Source organism: Cynara cardunculus (assembly GCF_001531365.2).
Source record: "Cynara cardunculus var. scolymus isolate 2C chromosome LG 4, CcrdV1, whole genome shotgun sequence".
In the NCBI taxonomy this organism is placed as follows: domain Eukaryota; kingdom Viridiplantae; phylum Streptophyta; class Magnoliopsida; order Asterales; family Asteraceae; genus Cynara; species Cynara cardunculus.
Window position 1 is genome coordinate 12,392,357 of NC_037531.1, and position 19,752 is coordinate 12,412,108.

Below are 19,752 nucleotides of genomic sequence, written 5' to 3' on the forward strand. Positions count from 1 at the left end.
GAGCATGGAGGAGCGATGGAGGGTAGATTAGTAAAAAAAAAGTCTGTTCCACTTAGTTCCAGGGGTAAAGGGTGAACACCCGTGTCCCATGTGTGTACAAGTTAGTTCCAGTTAGTTCCACTTAAAAACACACCAAACGTGGGACAAGTGTGTCCTGTCCTATCCTGTTCCACCCTGTTCCACGTACCAAACGCACCCTTAACGAGTAAAATCTCGATCTTTATCATGCTCACTCGGTAAGATGAACGACCTGGTAAACACTTACCCTCTAGTTGTAATTGTTTAGTAATCAGCTAGCTTGTATTCGCTAAAATGAATGCCACCGACCCCATCCCCATCTCTTAAATATGAAAGCACAATTACCTCAATTGATCAATTCTTTATTATCTTCTTTAGGTATTTTCTTTATCGGTAGTTCGTATTTAGTCAAACAATTTATTTCTAAAGTATGTATATTGTTATATATTTACATCAAATTTTAAGTTGGAAAAATTGTTATGTATTTTGCATAACTTACGGTTTTATATAAGTTTTGTTTTCATAAAAACATAACAAAATTTTTAAGCTCGTTAGCCCGTGGGCTAGCCCGATCTATTTATAGGACTGTTATGGATAAGTTTTCAAGTCCGTCAAAACAATTTTGGTTTTATCATATTAGTTCCGTTACACAAAAAATAGGTTAAGACCGACACGGATCCGGACCGCAAATGATCATTACGACCTTACCTCCTTCTCCATTGTTGTACATCCATCCATCTCAACACCAAAGCTTGCTCCGGCGGTCCTGCAGAGACCAAATCAAACTCAAACAAAAACCCAAAATCAAATAAAAAGCTCCTGTACGTATACGTTTGTTCTGTAATCAAAACTCAAGTGGACCCCAATATCTACCTTCAACAATCTGCAACTTCATGTTTGCGTAATGGAGATTAAACACAAAGGGTATATATGGTGATTTCATGGATGTCGACGTCACACAGTATACGAAACATAAGGGGTGATTTCTTCTCCGGCCATTAAGTTTGCCATCGAGAACAATATATATGCCGGTGTATTTGGACCGCCTACAGGTTCGTGAAGCTGACGACGGAGTTGCATTTATGATGGAGATCGGTGGTGTTAAAAGTCGGTGATGGAGATACATAGGGGAAGATAAACCAGGAGAAGGTGTTAAGAATAATAAGAGTAGCACCAGGTTGAGTGATCGATACGATTCGATAGAGGCTCTTTTTGGCAACGGTACGTGACGAAGAAACCGGATCTGTGTGCGGTTGTCGCCGTTCACGGGAGAAGAGCGTATGGTGGTTGCTGGCGGTGGTGTGTGGTTGTCTTCAGCCATAGGGGACACGACGGCGACAAGGAGGGATCGGGACTCAACAAAATGAGAAGGGTAGATACGCGATTGATTTATATATTACAAAATGAGAAGGGTAGAGAGGCAAAGGGTAGAGACGCGGTTGATTTATATATTACTAGTTGTGTACCCGTATAATGCGGTGGGAGCCATGAATTTTAATGATTTTTAAAGTTTCACTGGTTTTATAAGATAAGATTTAACGATGATATAAGTTACACTTGGTCTTTACATATTAATACAATTTGAATAAATAATAGTTCTGGTTCCAATTACAGACTATCGATGAAAAAAATTGTATGGTAGTTTAAAATCCAATATATTTAAAATCCAACATATTTAAACGACTCCACAAATGTATTAGATTTACACCAAAAGCAAAGAACCAAGAAACTTGAATTTTAAGATAAACACTCAAAACCAATAAAGAAAACTACAAATTTGACAGATCATAAGCCATGAAAAGACAAAAAAAGATGGGTTTTAGAATGAAATTTCAATTGCTTACCCTCTTTCTTGTCCAGAAACTCAGATTAAGGTTGAATTAATACATGTATACATATATTTCAAAAAAACCCAAGAACATATTAATTCAAAACATATTATACAGTGCAATTTGAACAGTCTAACCCCAAAATATATAGTATATATATAAATAAATAAATAAATATAAAAGTATAAATCGTAAATATTAAAAATATTTTTTAACAATATATAATAATATAATTAATTCAAAAACTATTCAATATTGAACTCATTTCGAAGGTATTAACGAGACGATTATAATGGTGTAACTTGTTAAAATAAAAATATATTTTTTAAACATGTTTTAATTGATATACGATTATGTATGTTAATTTGATAAAGGTTTAAAAATAAAACATTTAAAAGTAATGGACGTAAAATATATTAATTAATTAATTATAAGGGTATAAAGTGTAAATTTAAAATTATAATTTAAAAAAAATCAGTTGTGAGAGGGTGAGTGTATGTGAGGAGAGGAGGGGGTGAAAAAAGTGAGTATAAAATGTATTTTGGTCATTTAGAATTTTAAGACTTTAAAACTTTTGATAAATTTGCTATAGATGTAAAGTAAATTACAAATTTCATCCCTACAATTTTAGGTTTATTACGAATAAGGTCCCTGAATTCTAAAGTTCATGATTAGTGTCCCGGTGGTTCCATGTTTGTTATGGATCGAGTCCCTTCTCCCTTGTCCTAACTTTCGTAAAATAGCCCTTAAGTCAAGGACATTTTGGTCTTTTTAACTAATTTTTAAAGTGTACAAATTTATAAGGCTTATGTACAAGCATGCACAACTTAAAAAACAAAAATAAAATTATCTAATATAATTAATAATGTATAAAATTTTATATAAATTTTATTGATATTATGTTTATATTTCATTTTAGTTAAACGTATAGATTACTCAAAGAGATTCACGATCAAAGAATGATGATAAATAATCTAATTAATAGAAGAAAATTATTGAATTTTTTTTTGAAGCAACAACCACTCCAACAAAAAAAGGTTTATATTGATAGATATTTGGTTGACGAATCAGTCAATCTAAATACTCCGTCATTTTATGTTGTACTTTAGTGAAAAGAAAATGTTTAGTTATAGCATTTTGCTACAACAACATTAGATCTTATAAGATGCCTAGAATGTCTAAACATCCTAATATGATATTTTATAGGACGAAACAAGAAAAACGTCTTATCTAAAAGAGTTACAATATGTTTATAAGATGATTTTGGACTCTTAACAAAATCTATGACGCTTTTAAAATAAAATATCGTATTAGTTATTTTATACAACAGGACTTGAAAACGTGTCATATAAAAATAGGTGTCCTATAAATAGATGAGTTTACGAGACACTTCTTAAAATATTTCTATAAAATAACTAATACGACATTTCATTTAAAGATCATTTTAAAACATTTGTTGAAACGTCCAAAAACATCTTATAAATCTATTATAACATTTTTAGATACAACGTTTTATAGTATGGTCTATAAACTTAAGTTTTATAAACTATTTTATTCGTCAAATTTCATGTAACTATTAACCCGCCAACCCGACTCAACCCGCAAAAGTTGGGTTGGGCTGGGTTGGTTTATACTTTTCAATGAGTTGGGTTGGATTAAGATTTTTCCAAACCACCATAATTTGATTGGGTTGTACAAATATTGTAAACCGCCCAACAAACACCCCGAAGAATCTTGGAATTCCTCTGCTACCCTGAAGTATCCATACAGTTGAGACGCAATCCTTTTAGTCCTTTAAAATTCTGTTATTTGCATAAACAATCCTTATCAACTATAACGTACCCCACAAAAAACAAAAGTTAAGATTGTTAAAGATTTAAAGCATATTTTAACACTCGTTTCTCAATCTTGACTTTTGAATAAGTCAATCATCCTTAACTTTGAACATAAAAAGTTACGATGATTTACACCAAGGACTTTTGTGAAAATATCAGCTGGTTGTTCAAAAGAGATTGTTTTCACCACTTTTAACAATCCTTTATTGATGTTTTTCACGAATTTGATAAACGCCAATTTCAATATGCTTTTGTACGTTCATGGGATACAATATTATAGGCAATTTGAATAGCAAATTTATTATCACTGAACGAATTTACAGTGAGCAAATTCTTTATATTTAGATCTGATAGAATTGTAAGAGCCCAGATTATTTCACATGTTGCAGTGGTCATGGCCTAATATTCAGGTTCGGCAGAAGAGCGATAAACAAATTTTTTTTTTCCCGCGAAACCATAGAATTGCCAAGAAAACGACAGGAACCAATAACAGAGCGTCTAGATGAAAGACACTTACCTCAATCAACATAAGCAGTTAAACAAAACCTTCAAATCTGGTAAAACTAACATCTTTGCCTGGATATAGTTTCAAATATCTAAGAATTTTAAGAGCAAGATTCAAATGAGATTATCTAGGAGCATGCATGAATTGACTGAGACAATGAACAAAAAAAGCAATGTCAGGTGTAATAGCTAAAAGATAAATCAATCTACCAATTAACCTTTGAAAACCTATATAATTAGATAAACGAGGATCTTTAGGACTATTATAATTTGTTACAAGTAAATTCATGTCCATGGAAGTATTACAAGGTTTACACCCTAAATATCTAAAATCATTTAGTAACTCAAGACAATATTTTATTTGAGACATGCAAATTCCGTGAACACAATGTAAGTTTTCAATTCCTAGAAAGAACTCTAGTTTCCCTAAATCTTTTATAAGAAACTTATTTTTCAATAATTATTTTACATTGTTTATTTCACTTTGATTATTTCCAGTTATAACAACGTCATCGACATACATTAACAGAACAATTAAAACATCATCAACACTTTTAGTAAACAAAGAATAATCACTAATGTTTTGAATGAAACCATGATCAATTAAGCAAGAAGAAAGCTTACTTTAAACCATACAGAGATTTAATTAATTTACACACACGCTTTATCATCTGGATTGTAATAACCTTCAGGTAACATCATATAAACTTCCTCAATCAAATCCCCGTATAGAAAAGCATTATTAACATCTAATTGAAAAAGACTTCATTTGAACTGAACAACTAAGGCTGTAATACAACAAACAGTAACCATTTTGACAACAGGAGAAAAGGTTTATTCATAATCGAGACATTCTCTTTGACTATGTCCCTTAACAACAAGTTTGGCTTTGTATCATTTTGTTTCCCCATTAGATTTATATTTTATTTTGTAAATCCGTTTACATCTTATAGCTTTCCTACCAGGAGGTAAGTCCGTAATTACCCAAGTACCATTTATATGTAATTCTTTCATTTCATCATTCATAACATTAATCCAATTTATATCTCTACAAGCCTCTTGACAGGTTTTGGGTTCAACAGATTTATTTAAACTAAACACAAAATATCAAAAGAAATGCAAGAATATTTAACAACATTTTCTAAACCATATTTAACTTTTTATTCAATAATAAATTCATCAAAATTTATAGGAAAAACATATGCCCTAATAGACCTTCTAGCAGTCTGGGTCAAGGTTGATGGTAAACTCTGAGTACCCCCAGTGATGAGACCCATAGATAGAGATTCATTGTACCTTTACTAATTTCCTTAGACAACATTTCAGCATCACGTTGAGTACTGGCAGCCGTGTCAGAGCTATTCAAAGGTTGCCAACTAGTAACTTCTTCAGGTTACGTTCATGAGAAGAACCTTTACTATTTGAGTTGCCTAGAGATTGCCCATTGGTAGCTCTAGTTGGGTTACCTAGTACATCACGGTTACTAGGGGGCAGAGGATGAATTATGAGAATTCTCATTATTTGACTTGTCTCCATTCTCATCATTGGGTGATGAACCAACAAACTCATTAGAAGACTCAATCACACAATCAAAGAAATTTAATCTGTTAACATCATCACTAAAGGATTCACTCACCCTGTCTAAACTCATCTTAAAAGGGAAAATATTTTCATAAAATTTAACATCACGAGAAATAATATTTTTCTAAGAATCCAAGCTATAAAACTTGTATCATTTCCTATAATTAGCATATCCCAACAAAACACAATTTTCGGACTTCAGAGTAAACTTGTATGTGATGTTAGGTATAACAGCAAAAGATAAACACCCAAAAATTCTAAGATGAGTAAAGATAGGTTGAAACTCGTAAACAAGTTAATGGGGACACTTACCATTTAAACCAGATGAGAGAGTTATATTTATTAGATATGTAGAGGTAAGAATGCACTCACTCCACATGTTTAAAAGGACTCATCCCTGAAACATAAGAGCCCTAGCTACATTAAGTAAATGACGATGTCTTCGCTCAACAACCACATTCTGTTGAGGAGTGTAAGCACAAGAAGTTTGATGAACAACACCTTTTGTTTTAAAAAACCCACTTAACCTTTGATTTGTAAATTCAAAACCATTATCACTCATGAACACTTTAACAATTTTTTCAAATTGAGTATTAACCAAATTAAAAAAGGGTCATGATATTCTCACCAACCTCATGTTTACCTTTCAAGAGAAAGACCCAAATAGCACAAGTAAAATAAAGAATTGTAAGAAAATACTTATAACATTCCTTACTCTGAACATGATAGGGACCTCAAACATCCAACTGAACTAATTCAAATAGATCTTTGGATTTATGTATACTCAGATTAAATTTTTCACGAGTCTGGTTTGCCTTATCACAGGACTAAGAGTGATGGACATGACTATTTTGAAGACGACATTGGATAGTATAGTAGTTTTGGTTTCTCTATATATTGTAACTGTATCAATGTCGTTTTAACTTCATTCTACCACACTTTTATTTTGATGGATTTCACAGTAGCTTTGGCTTTCTCGTATATACTAGTTAGTTTTGTTGTTATGTTTTCCTCCGCAACACACTATCCTCCCGTCACATGGAACGAGAGTATTAAAAATAGAATAAAAAATAATAGTTAAAAGTAAAATAACAATGTTCATAAATCAAAACTCTTTTTACATGAGTCTATTTTTTATTTTTAATTTCGTAAGTTAACAAATGTTTATAAGTAACAACTTTATTAAATGATAGCTTATGAAAATTATAATAAGAATAAATCATTTTTTAGTACAAAATAAAAATAATAATGAATCAATATTGAATAAATAACAAATCAATATATATATACACACACATATCTTTATCTTTATTTTTATATGTATAAAAGGAAAAATTTAGGGTACGGAGGTGGCATCATGTGAATTGAGTATTATCAAATGTTGGATTGTGGTTGAGTTTTAGTTGTCTCACATTAGTGAAAAGTTAAAAAACCCGAACAAAATGAAATGTACAAGAAAGGTGGATTGAATACATTTGTATCAAATTATGAGGTTTGCTTCATATGGTTGTCTTATTTTTTATGATCATATTTGAAACCTATAACCATGGTTGGAATCAAACCCAACGAAATGGTAAAAATTATAGTGCAAAATTATACGTATGTATATATATGTGTGTGTGTGTGCGCGCGTGTGTGCGTATTATATAAGTTAAAAATTGGGGTATTAAGGTAGCACTATGAGAATTGAGTATTGTCAAATGGTGAATTGTGGTTGAGTATTAATTGTCTTACATCGGTGAAGAGTTGAAATATTTGAATAAAGTGAAGTGTATACAAAGATGGGTTGGCGCATTTGTGTCAAATCATGAGGTTTGCCTCGTAAGGTTATCTTATTTTGGACGACCCTCTTTAAAATTTATAACCATGGTTGAAATCAAAACCAGCCAAATGGAAAAAGTCATAGTGCAAAACTAAAAGTGAAACCAAGGATGATGATTTGGCAACAGGAGGTTTGAGTGTTCCTCAAAATTTGAAATAAAGTTGATTTTCATCATCTCACATTGACGGAAAGATGATAGTTTAGAAGAAGATGATGAATATATAAAAACGTGATGTATTATTTGAAATATATAACCATTGTTGAGATCCAAACTAACAATTGGTTGCAAAACACACAATTAAAATCTTTATCTTTATATATAAAGGAAAATCTGCGGTATTGAGGTGAAACCGTAATAATTGAGTATTTTTCAAATGGTGAATCGTGGTTGAGTTTTAATTGTCCATGTTGGTGAAAAGTTGAACAAAGTGAAGTGTATAAGAAAGGTAGATTTGATGCATTTATGTCAAATCATGGAGTTTGTCTTATAGGGTTGTCTTATTTTAGATGATCTTCTTTAAAATCTATAGTCACGGTTGGGATTAAAACCTACCAAATGGTAAAAATCTTTATCTTTATATATATAAAAAGAAACATTGGGGTATTGAGGTTACACCATGATAATTGAGTATTCTCAAATGGTGAATTGTGCTTGAGTTTTGATTGTCCCACATTGGTGAAGAGTTGAATAAAATAAAATGTGTAAAAAAAGTGGATTGCATGTCTTTGTTTCAAGTCATAGGTTTGCTTCATAATGTTGTTTTATTTTTGATGACTCTCTTTGAAATGTATAACAATGGTTTAAGTCAAAACCAAACAAATGGTAAAAACTATAGTCCAAATATAAAAGTGAAACCAATGACGGTGACTTGGCAACATGAGATTTGAGTATTCATCAAATTTGAAATAAATTTGACTTTCATCATCTTACATTGGTAAAGAGATGGTAGCTTGGTAAGAGGTGATGGATGTATAAAAACGTGATGGAGCTTTGAAATCTATAACTATGATTGAAACCAAAACCAACTAAGGATAGAGATTTTTACCCGGTAAGTGAGGGTGACAACTATTACTTGGGTAAACACTTACCATACATATTGTTGCACACAATACCATTTTAATATACTACAATCTTACCTATAAAATAAATTATAGCGTTGACTCCTAACGATAAGTACTTACCAGATAAATATTTAGGTAAACAACTACTTAATGTACGTTCGCTGTTGTATGCATTTTTATCTTATGAATTATAAAAGAAAGATAAAAGCATCTCCAATAGATTATCTAAAATAAAAAAAACTGAGACTTTGTTTTATATTTTTCTCCAATAAATTCTCTGTATTATTCTCTAAAATAGATGGAATATTAAAAAAAAAAAAAAATTATGGAGCACCTTGAGTATCTATAATTTTCTCTAAAATAGAGAACTAAATATTAAAATCTTTAAAAGATTTACATTCAACTCTAACAAATTATATATTTTAGAGATTTTAATATTAATTATATTATTAAAATATTTTATATTTTTATTATAACAGTACACTATAAAAAAACTTTATATAAAATAATAACGACTCGATGTCTCAATCTTATTAGTGAAAATGAATAAAAGATCGTTCATCTTTCCTCACATCAAGTTTTAGAGAGTTATTTAAACTTGACGTTCTTTTAAATTTTAGATAAAAAATAGAGTTGGATTCATTTTTCTAATAAATAATTGATAAAAATAAATTGTGAATAATTTTTTGTAGAATTAAATATCATTTGGACCAATAGTTATTGAAAATCACAATCGCATTCCAAAATTGTGATTTTAAAAAGTTATTGGACTAAAATTACAACTTAAAAAAAGTTTAGGGATCATTTGTGAAAAATACCCCAAAAATTTAAATCTTTAACATCATTAGCATTCCATATTTGGCGCCAAAATTTTCTTCATAAAAACCCGGGAAACCACCACGATGGGCACCAAGTTTTATAAGATTTCAATATCTTGGCGCTAAAATTACTTATACAAAAAGCCCCTTTCCCCCTCTTCCTCGTTTACCATTTCTCTCGATTCACAGTAGATCTATCTAGAGAGAAAGAGATTGAGGTTTAGGGTGAGTTAGGGATCTTGAGTTTTGTTGATTTGATTTCCATTTGTCGGTTGTTTAATTCTTCAGAGCAAGAAGAGATGGCAAAATCGGTGACCCCAGAAGCGATATCGGTGATACTGTCCAATCCTTCTCCTGATTCGTCGGCCGTTCATCCAGAAATCGTTGTCCAAGTACTCCATATCAAGTCTGCTGGCAACAGATACACGTAGGTTTCTACAGTTTTCTATTGATGGTTTATGTTCTTTTGTTGATTTTTTGTTTTCTTAAGTATATCGTACCTTGTATCCGATGTTCAATGATCGTATTTGGTTTATCACCTACTATTGATCTCCCTAATACGTAAGATCTACAGCAGAGGACTGAAGTTAAAAATGAATCTGTTAAAGCTGAAGGAGGGTTTATTTTCTCCTTATGTTGATCCAACTGTTAAACAAAAAGTTTCTAGTCTTTCATGTCTAGATCTCAACTATTTCTGTCACAGATTTTTGTTTTTGTTCTCTAAAATTTGAACCCTCAAGAGGTAAATTGATTTTCACAAATACATCTTTTTTGGAGATTTATGCCCTAAATATAAATACAAACTTCGGTTAACGTATGATGTACTTTATAAAATGGGTGATTTGGATCCCTAAATTCCATATGCGATTCTTATTAAGCCAAAAAGTTTTCAAAATTTTTTTGTTATGTCGTGCAGATTTTGAAAGCTATCGAGATTTTGTTTCAATACATTACACGATTCCTTGAAAGAAATCCTAATTTAACCTAATATAGTATAGTTCATATCAATGCATAGGTTAAGCAGATGATTTAAACATACAATCATGGCAACCATGCATTTTCGGTCAAAATACTCTAGGTCAAAGTACTTGACTTATAGATATATAAGCTCCATCATATGACTTGGATTTGCCATCTTGTAATTGGTGTTAATTGGTATAGGCATAGTGTTGCCAACTTCATTAAATCCCAATTGTTCTTGTTTACAGGTTTACTGTCAGTGATGGCAAGATGAAGTTGAAGGCAATTTTGCAGTCTAGTTTATCATCTGAAGTGATCAATGGAAATATTCAAAATTTGGGCCTTATTCGTGTCATTGATTACACTCTCAACGACATTCCAAACAAGAATGAGAAGTAAGAATTTTAATTGTATTGTGCTTTTGCAATGAAGTCATTTTTCTTTTTCTTTTTTGCAATTTATAGATTTTTGTTAACCCCTTTTGGTGTTGTTTCCTTCAGGTACTTGATTGTGACCAAATGTGAAGCTGTGTCTCCTCCTTTAGAGGCAGAATATAAGGTAGAGGTGAAGAGTGAAGGAGCTGGCATTCTGTTGAAGCCAAAGCAAGAAGTTATCACTAAATCAGCAGCTCAAATTATCAATGAGCAGAATGGGAAGTAAGTATCTTTGTTTGTCATTAATTTAGCATACCTTTCATACTTTTTTTGCTTGGATTTCATAAGAATGATCAGTAAAAATTATAAGTCTGTTGTCTTCTAAAGTGGGTGTGTTAAAATTTGTGAAGGATTCAGATGCAGTTTTGGTTTGTTTCACTTACCAAGGTTGTATCTTTCTTACTGTAGTATGGCACCCTCTGCCCGAATGGCAATGACAAGGAGAGTTCATCCACTGGCTTCTTTAAACCCTTACCAAGGAAATTGGACGATTAAGGTTCGATTGACGTCCAAAGGAAACATGCGCACTTACAAGAATGCAAGGGGGGAGGGCTGTGTTTTCAATGTGGAGTTAACTGATGAAGATGTAAGTGTTATTGTTTCAGTAATGGTTTTTTAAGTTCTTAATTGATTTATTTTGTGTTGAATGTAAATTGAAACCATTCTTTATTAACTTTTTCTCAGGGTACTCAAATCCAAGCAACCATGTTTAATGAGGCTGCAAGGAAGTTCTTTGATGTGTTCCAAACGGGAAAAGTCTATTACATATCCAAAGGAACTTTGAAAGTGGCTAACAAGCAATTCAAGACTGTACAGAATGATTATGAAATGACTCTAAATGAAAATTCTCAAGTAGAAGAGGCAATCAATGAAGCAGCTTTTATCCCTGAAACCAAGTTCAATTTTGTCCCAATTGATGAGTTGGGACCATATGTTGGTCAGAGGGAGCTTGTGGGTATGAAGCCTAACTTTAATCATTTCACATATTTCTTTCTATTTAACTATATTGAATGGCTTTAACATTGCTATAAATTGCAGATGTTATTGGAGTGGTGCAAAATGTATCTCCAACAATGAGCATTCGAAGGAAAATTGACAATGAGGCCATTCCAAAGCGTGACATAATCATCGCAGATGCAACGTTAGCTACTTATTCTCTTGTTCAATGCTTATACTCCCCTTTTGTTACCTATGTTGAATTGGAAACATGCATGTCTTTCAGGAAGAAGACTGTAGTTGTGTCTTTGTGGAATGTTCTTGCCACCGATATCGGCCAAAAACTATTAGACATGGCTGATGAATCACCAATAGTTGCAATCAAATCTTTAAGGGTATCAGATTTTCAAGGTAAAAATACATAAAATTCCATCCGTCACTATAGCCGGTATGAAGATATTTAGCTATACTTAGTTCTTCTGTTCTTCTTGGCTTTAGGGGTATCTCTGTCAACATTGGGAAAAAGCATTGTAGAGATAAATCCTGATATCCCAGAATCTAACAAGTTGAGATCATGGTAAGTTCTTGTGCCATAAAATGATCGACTCATCCATCATTACTGCAAGTTATGTGATGTCTCATATGACTGCTTGGTTCACAGGTACTGTTCTGAAGGCAAAGAAACCTCCATGGAATCTGTTGGTGCTGGCTTGAGCCCATCGCTTAAAAGCGGTGGTAGGTCCATGTATTCTGACCGTGTGACACTTGACCATATAACCAGCAACCCATCTTTGGGTTCAGATAAGGTACCCTAATATTATGTTCTTATGCTTAAGTAGTCAAGTAGATAAAGTTTACCATTTAAGATACTAAAATCTGTCCATCTGTTGCAAGTTGCCACTTATTATTAACAAAGTGTTCATGTTTGTTTGGCAGCCGATGTTTTACAGCACACGAGCTTGTATGAGCTTGATCAAAACTGATCAGACCATGTCATACCGAGCATGCAAGACTTGTAACAAGAAAGTTACTGAAGCTATTGGATCTGGTTACTGGTGTGAAGGATGTCAGAAGAATGAAGAAGACTGCAGTTTGAGGTTTGTCATTGTTACAAATCCCTACATCATAGTGTGTGTGTATATATATAACAAATACTTGCACACAGTGTTCATCTTTAGTGAGGTCTAAACCCTTGACCTTCTACTAGTATTCTGGACCCTTTGGTTCCATTACTAAGTTGCAAGATGGTCAAGAATGGCATTGTAACCTGCATCATTTGTTTCATCTAAATTCAGGTATATATTGGCTGCAAAGTTTTCTGATGCAAGTGGTGGAGCTTGGTTTTCGGTTTTCAATAATGAAGCTGAAAAAATAATCGGATGCTCAGCTGATGAGCTTGATAAGATGAAGTCACAGGTAAAACTGCATACACACAACTCAACTTTTGCAAACTCTAGAACCAGTTTTCTCATCTTTTGTTTGATGTTTTGCAGGGTGATGGAACTGATTTCCAGTTACAACTTAAAAAGGCAACATGGGTCCCACATCTTTTCCGAGTTAGCGTTGCACCAAGAGAGTACAACAATGAGAAGCGACAAAGGATCACTGTTAGGGCCGTTGCTCCGGTTGATTTTGCAGCTGAGTCTAAGTTCTTGCTGGAAGAGATATCTTCGATGAAACTTTGAAACGTTCTCGTGTTCCATGTTTTTTTTGAAACTTAACGCCAATCGTGTTTGACGCGATACTTAACAATGGTGTTTTTTCAAAGATGTATCTAAGTAGTTTTAGTTTTTGGGATGATTTTACATAGGTTGGTACTTCTTATAATCTATGTGCTGATGTGCATTGCACAATTGATCATGAAATATGGTTTTTATTGCATTATTACCAAATTCAATGAAATATGTCACTATATCTAGTTTATAATATTATGTTTTAAAATGAGATGTTTATTCTTTATTTTAGATGTTTATGTTGGTTACACGAATTTAAACATAAAGTTTTAATAAGTTGTACTTATGTTCAATTTACTTGTAATTTTGAATTTTAAGTAATATGCATTAATAAACAATACTTTATACATAAAAAATGGTTTTTAAGAGTTTTTATCAAATGCTTTATAATATAGTATAGATACGTGGGATTCTAATAGTGTTTATATTTAGATTGAAAGTCATGTTGAAAGTTTGAACAATCTTTCTACTAGAAACACATTGTATGAGTGTCATTTTGTATATAAACTATGTAATGAACATGATGGTCTTAAGTTTTTGACAGCGGTCGAGCAGCTGCCCACGTATAAATCCCGGCAGATGGCGGTGTAGTGTTCGAAAGCAAGTTTGGTGGAATCCCATAAACATCCGAAACACTGATCAGGTGTTGATTGTGTGCTACGGTCGTGACTGCTGCCGCTTCGTCTTTGTCAATCGGCAACCGGTCGAAAGTTGCATTCATGAAAGTCGCTGCCATTATTATAACCGGCCCTGATGCGATAAGAGGGCCTGAAACAGCCCCACCAACTACCTGGCCCTGCGGGCCAGCTAGGTAAATATCTAAGCCTGTAACACCTGGTGGAGCAGGTGGCGGCAATACTGAACCAATTAACGACAAAATCTCAAAGTGTCCGTGGAGTGTGACTATGGGCCCGGTTGTTGAAGACGGGGACGGTTGACGTAACGTGACATTAGTGACACAGCCGGCAGCGCTTAGCACGCAGATCCCACGTTGCTTTCTTCTAGCAAAGGTGGCTAAGCTCTCACCCACGTCGCACCCAGGGCTAATCTCCATGGCGTGGGCTCGAAGTGTGTTGGCACTGTCTCGGGTTATGATGATGGGTGGTTTAGGCTTGTTTTTGGAGCCGGCTGGTCGGCCTCGTGGCCTCCTCGTTACATGTTCACCGACACCTGTAGCGCTACGGTCCACACCACCAGCCATGGTTTGTGATTTTTGAGCCTTGGTTGCGTTTAAGTAGGGAGATCGAGATCGATATATTTATGATGAAAAATCAAAAGAATGACAAAAGAGTAGGAGATGGTTAAGTAACACCAAATGTTTTATAATCCCTTTTAGAGTTCCTAATTCTCAACTACATATTCAATTCAATTGCCTCTAATGAATCCCAATAGTAAAACTTGCAACCAAATCATTTATTTACCGGGTAAGATTTTAGTCCACCAAAATGGTATGATATGCAACAATTTATCCGGTAAGTGCTTACCGTGGTAAGAGTCATCATCCTCACTTACCGGGTAAGACTTTTGGTCATTGTTTCGCTCTTACCGGGTAAGATTCTTGGTACTTACCATATTCATCCAGTAAGGTAATGTGACTTGGTATTCACTTACCCGAGTAAACGTTTGGTAAACAGCCCCTTAGTAAATACCGAACTTCAGATGTACCTTTTTATAACTTATAAACTAGTTATGTTTAGTAAAGCTAGAAAACAATATAAATGTTACTAATAAATACATGTTGAGAACAGTGACGTTCCAATCTTTTGGATTACATTGCATAAATGAGATAACAAAGAATATATGTTAAGAACGAAAATGGTCTAAACCTAAAATGATTAACAATCTGAAACTAAACCTAATAATGATTTGAACCTAAATTAAACCAAACAATTAATGGTTTGAACCTAAATAATTTCGGCTATAGTTTTACACAGGTCAATAAAAAGATCCTAAACACATGTAAATTTGGGTCCCAAATTTTTGAAAATTGTGTTCAAAATCTCACATTTAACATGCTAAGGAACAGCCCTGGTTGAGAAAATCATTAGAAATATACCAGAGGCATAATTGAAAAAAACTAAAACTTATTAAAACGCTGTTGAAAAAGCTTTTAAAAGGGCTACCTTATAGCTTATCACTAAGTAGACATTTTTTTTGATAAACTCATATAATAATCTAAGGAGCCGTTTACCAAACACTTACCCAGTAAGTGCTTACCGATAAAATTTAACACTATTTTTTACTCACCGGATAAGATTTTAGTTCACCAAAACGACATAATATGCAAAAATTTACCCGGTAAGCGCTTACCATGGTAAGAGTTGTCGCCCTCACTTACCAAGTAAGACTCTTGGTCCTTGTTACGCTTTTACCGGGTAAGATTCTTGGTCCTTATCATATTCATCCGATGAGGTAATGTTACTTGGTAAACGCTTACCAGGGTAAGAGTTTGATAAACGGACCCTAAATTATGGCCGCCAAACATTGTCCATAATCTTTTTGGAATGCAAAAGACAACAGTACAAAACATCACACAATGAAATCTGGGCATTTTTGCAGATAGAATAGCAACATTTGCAAAATAGGGAAGATCAAGAACCCTAATTCATAGAATTATTGTATGAAAGATGGGTTTCTTCTTTCTGTCTCTACAAAAGCATTCATCGAATATGACAAAGTGAAAAAGTTCGATACGTAACAACTAAACATTAGAAGGAAACATCGAAGGTTGAAGAGATCCGGAATCCATGTTCAAATAGCCATGAGGTCGCCAAAATTTCGCATCAAAACAATTGAACCAGCAAACAGCCCGACAGCACGGAGTAATTTCTGCAACGAAAAACAGGAAATCAGATTGATCACATGAAAAGGAAAGAGCAGTTTAGTAAATGTGGTTGCATCAGTCACAGCTGAATCACTGTTCTTGTTAAAGGAAAAAATCTACATAAATGAGAACTCGTTACAGGTGTGGATTACTACCGTTTACCTCGAGAACTCTAAGCAAGAATGAATCTACATAAGTCACAACACGATTTCTTTTTAATTTTTGATAAAGCTCAGTGAGGCCTGATGCTTTTGGCTTTAGATATCAATCATAACGACAAGAACAGCTAGCATGCAGGAGACCTCAAAATTGGTAAAGAAAGAAACACGGTGATGGAAAAGACTATACAGTCTCCTTAATCCACATTACATACTTTTCAATTGGGCAAAATACAACGAAGTTTCTTTATTTCCTACTTTGTGTACATTTTTTCCCTCGATCAATGTAAAAAAGTTTCAAAATTTCCTTTTTTATCCATTTTGACCGTTAAACCTGCTAATCTTGTAACATTTGATAACGTGACGTGGATGTCAAGTTGTAATTGTTTGATAACGTGGTTACATTTTGTCCTTTTCAATTTGTCTCTTTTAAAAATCTTTAGATGCTGCCATGTGATAAGTGTTCTTATTGTTTGATAATATCCAATATTTTCCCAATAACTATGAAATATCCATTCAACGTTGGCATACTTATCAAGATATGTAACGATGTACAGGGACATAGATGACTCTAAATCCAAATAAGCAGTCACTCGAAATAATGGAAGAGGGCTCTGAACCAAACATACAATGTGAAACTAGAATGCTCGAGAACTACCTCTCACTTTCTCGGTCACAGTGGATTTTGTTGAACATGTGAATAGTTACAATATCAAATCACATGCTACCTTAATTTCCTGATTCAATTATGAACTATTATATGAGAGCTAACTATTGATCTTGATGTGTCTAACTGTAATCATATACCAATTCACCTGGTAAAGCTGAAAACCATACACAGTGCATCATGGTGCTACATCAAAATCCATCCCCCCCCCCCCCCCCTTTTTTTTTTTTGCAGTGATGGCCTACAAAGATGGCTATATCTTAACCACAAGGGTGGTGCATGATTGGTTTGAGCTTGGCTCCAAAGGTCAACAGGGTTAGGAGGTCCCAAGTTCAAATCCAAAGAGGAATAAAAATCCACTTGTGGCCACGGAGGTTCAAATGCGGTGACTCCAGGCTATCTGCAAAGCAGGTGGTCGCCCTGGGATTAGTCGGCTCGTATAGTGGGTTGGATATCCAGGTTAATAAAAAAAAATGTCTATATCACAAGACAGAACAACTTCTATGAAACAGATATCCACCAAGATCTAGACCAGATATAATATTCAAAACAGACAAAAGAGATGCATAGATATCCATCCTCTGTAAGACCAGATGTATACTAAATGACACAATTGTAAACCGGAAAATTTATAAATCCAAACCCTAACTATCAATTCTACAACATGAATAAGCAACTGGCGTTTGGATTGCTTATAAAAGCAACTTATTGACTTATTCCGGTGTCAATAAGTACTTTTGAGTGTTTGGATAAACAAATTATACCTAGGGGTGAACAAAAAACCGTCAACCCGCGAAACCCGCCCAACCCAACTCGCTAACAACCCAATTAAACCCAACCCGTCTACCCGCCAAACCGTCCACCCGCCAAACCGCTAACCCGCAAATTAGGAGGGTTGAAATTGGGTTGACCGCCGCTAATATATAATTTTTATAAAATTATATATATATATATATATATGTATATATATATTTATTATGTATATATATATATATATATATTAATAATGTATAATTTTATATAATTTTTATTGATATTATATTTTGTTCCATTTCAATTAAACGTATAGGTTACCAAAAGATATACACGATCAAATAATGATGACAAAGAATCTAATTAATAAGAAAAATTATTGATTTGTTTTGTAGAAAACAACAAATTGATATGTTGGAAAATATGAATGATATTAATAGATATTTGATGGACGAATCCATCAATCTATGACGCTTTTAAAGAGTTACATTAGAAAAAATGTCTTATCTAAAAGAGTTTCAATATGTTTATAGGATGGTTTTGGACGTCTTAACAAATTTGCTTTGAAAATAAAGTGTCGTATTAATTATTTTATACAACACGACTTGAAAAAGTGTCATATGAGCATAGGTGTCCTATAAATAGATGAGTTTATGGGACACTTCTCAAAATGTTTCCATAAAATAACTAATACGACGTTTTATTTAAAGATCATTCTAAAACACTTGTTGAAACGTCCAAAAACGTCCTATAAACCTATTGTTACGTTTTTAGATAGGACGCTTTATAATATGGTCTATAAACATAAGTTTTATGAATTATTTCATTCGTCAAATTATGTAACTACTAACCCGCCAACCCAACTCAACCCGCCTCAACCCGCAAGGGTAGGGTAGGGTTGGGTTGGGTTGGGTTATACTTTTGAATGGGTTGAGTTGGGTTGAGATTTTTCAAACCGCCATAATTGGGTTGGGTTGTAAAATTGTTGTAAACCGCCCAACCCAACCCGCGTTCACCCCTAAATATACCAATGCCAAACCGGTAATAAGGATTTTTTTGAAGAAGTTAAATCATTATAACTTATAATAAATTGATAAGGACTTTTGTAGAAAAGTATAAATTGTTTTAAATAAGCAAATCCCAAACACCCTTTAAGCAAGCCAATATCATACATCCAACGGCAAACACCAAAACAAGTGAAAGTCAGAAATCAACAAACGGCAGACCTAACAAGCTATTTCCGGTTACATGGATAACCAAAGCAGATGTGAAGGTCACAATATTAACAAAAACAAGTAATAGTTATCAAAATCGATTTTTAAACAGGCTACCCGATCTACAATCTGCACAAGTAAATATTACCCGAATATAATCGGAAGATTTCCACAAATCAATATGCATTTGAGGAGCTGTATAAAATCATAACTTTCGATACAGAAACAATAATACGAAGTTGTACATCAACAAATTAAAAAATTACCGCGTTAAGAGCCCAATTCTCTTCATCGTTAACTTGAGATCTCCAGAAAGCTTTAAGTTTATCCACAGATATCACAGCGTCCGCCATAGCAAAAACCAAAAGGATGCGAGAGAGGAAGAGAGATTAGGGTTTTTGAGTTGGGGTTTTTGATGAGCGTCACAGCAGCAACGAGGACTAGGTTTTACGTATCTTTATTTATATTATATATTTGATAAAAATTTTGAAAAATTATTTTTTATATAGAAAACACAATTTATTAATATATATTATTTAAAATTTAAGATTACGAATAAATTATGCATAAATATAACTTATTAAAACTTTATTTTTCAATTCGT

General features: G+C 33.4%; 3 protein-coding genes across 3 annotated transcripts; 1 reads left to right on the forward strand and 2 right to left on the reverse strand.

The window, feature by feature from the left end:
- Window positions 1-9,645: 9,645 nt before the first annotated feature.
- Window positions 9,646-13,677, forward strand: LOC112511582 (replication protein A 70 kDa DNA-binding subunit B). Its single transcript, XM_025117262.1, has 12 exons — window positions 9,646-9,896; window positions 10,678-10,824; window positions 10,930-11,085; window positions 11,272-11,449; window positions 11,548-11,818; window positions 11,902-12,004; window positions 12,086-12,210; window positions 12,298-12,376; window positions 12,461-12,605; window positions 12,736-12,896; window positions 13,095-13,215; window positions 13,293-13,677. Exons 1-12 carry the CDS (start codon window positions 9,769-9,771, stop codon window positions 13,482-13,484), a joined length of 1,806 nt encoding a protein of 601 aa, XP_024973030.1. The 5' UTR covers window positions 9,646-9,768; the 3' UTR covers window positions 13,485-13,677.
- Window positions 13,678-14,061: 384 nt separating this feature from the next.
- On the reverse strand, window positions 14,062-14,733 carry LOC112510880 (AT-hook motif nuclear-localized protein 16-like). Its single transcript, XM_025116230.1, has one exon. The coding sequence runs from the start codon at window positions 14,731-14,733 to the stop codon at window positions 14,062-14,064; it is 672 nt and encodes a 223-aa protein (XP_024971998.1).
- A 1,349-nt stretch (window positions 14,734-16,082) lies between these two features.
- LOC112511514 (mitochondrial import receptor subunit TOM5 homolog) lies at window positions 16,083-19,582 on the reverse strand. The gene is made up of 2 exons (XM_025117158.1): window positions 19,415-19,582; window positions 16,083-16,361 (listed from the first exon to the last, which is right to left on the reverse strand). The coding sequence occupies exons 1-2, from the start codon at window positions 19,499-19,501 to the stop codon at window positions 16,284-16,286; spliced, it is 165 nt and encodes a 54-aa protein (XP_024972926.1). The 5' UTR covers window positions 19,502-19,582; the 3' UTR covers window positions 16,083-16,283.
- Between the last annotated feature and the right edge of the window lie 170 nt (window positions 19,583-19,752).

Excerpts from the sequence above, each read along its gene's own strand:
- LOC112511514 (XM_025117158.1), bottom strand. The coding sequence starts at position 19,501 with ATGGCGGACGCTGTGATATCTGTGGATAAACTTAAAGCTTTCTGGAGA. Across the intron at positions 16,362-19,414 it reads AGAATTGGGCTCTTAACGCG|AAATTACTCCGTGCTGTCGG; the intron begins GTAATTTTTTAA and ends TTTTCGTTGCAG.
- LOC112511582 (XM_025117262.1), top strand. The coding sequence starts at position 9,769 with ATGGCAAAATCGGTGACCCCAGAAGCGATATCGGTGATACTGTCCAAT. Across the intron at positions 12,377-12,460 it reads TCTAACAAGTTGAGATCATG|GTACTGTTCTGAAGGCAAAG; the intron begins GTAAGTTCTTGT and ends CTTGGTTCACAG. Across the intron at positions 12,606-12,735 it reads CATCTTTGGGTTCAGATAAG|CCGATGTTTTACAGCACACG; the intron begins GTACCCTAATAT and ends TTTGTTTGGCAG.
- LOC112510880 (XM_025116230.1), bottom strand. The coding sequence starts at position 14,733 with ATGGCTGGTGGTGTGGACCGTAGCGCTACAGGTGTCGGTGAACATGTA.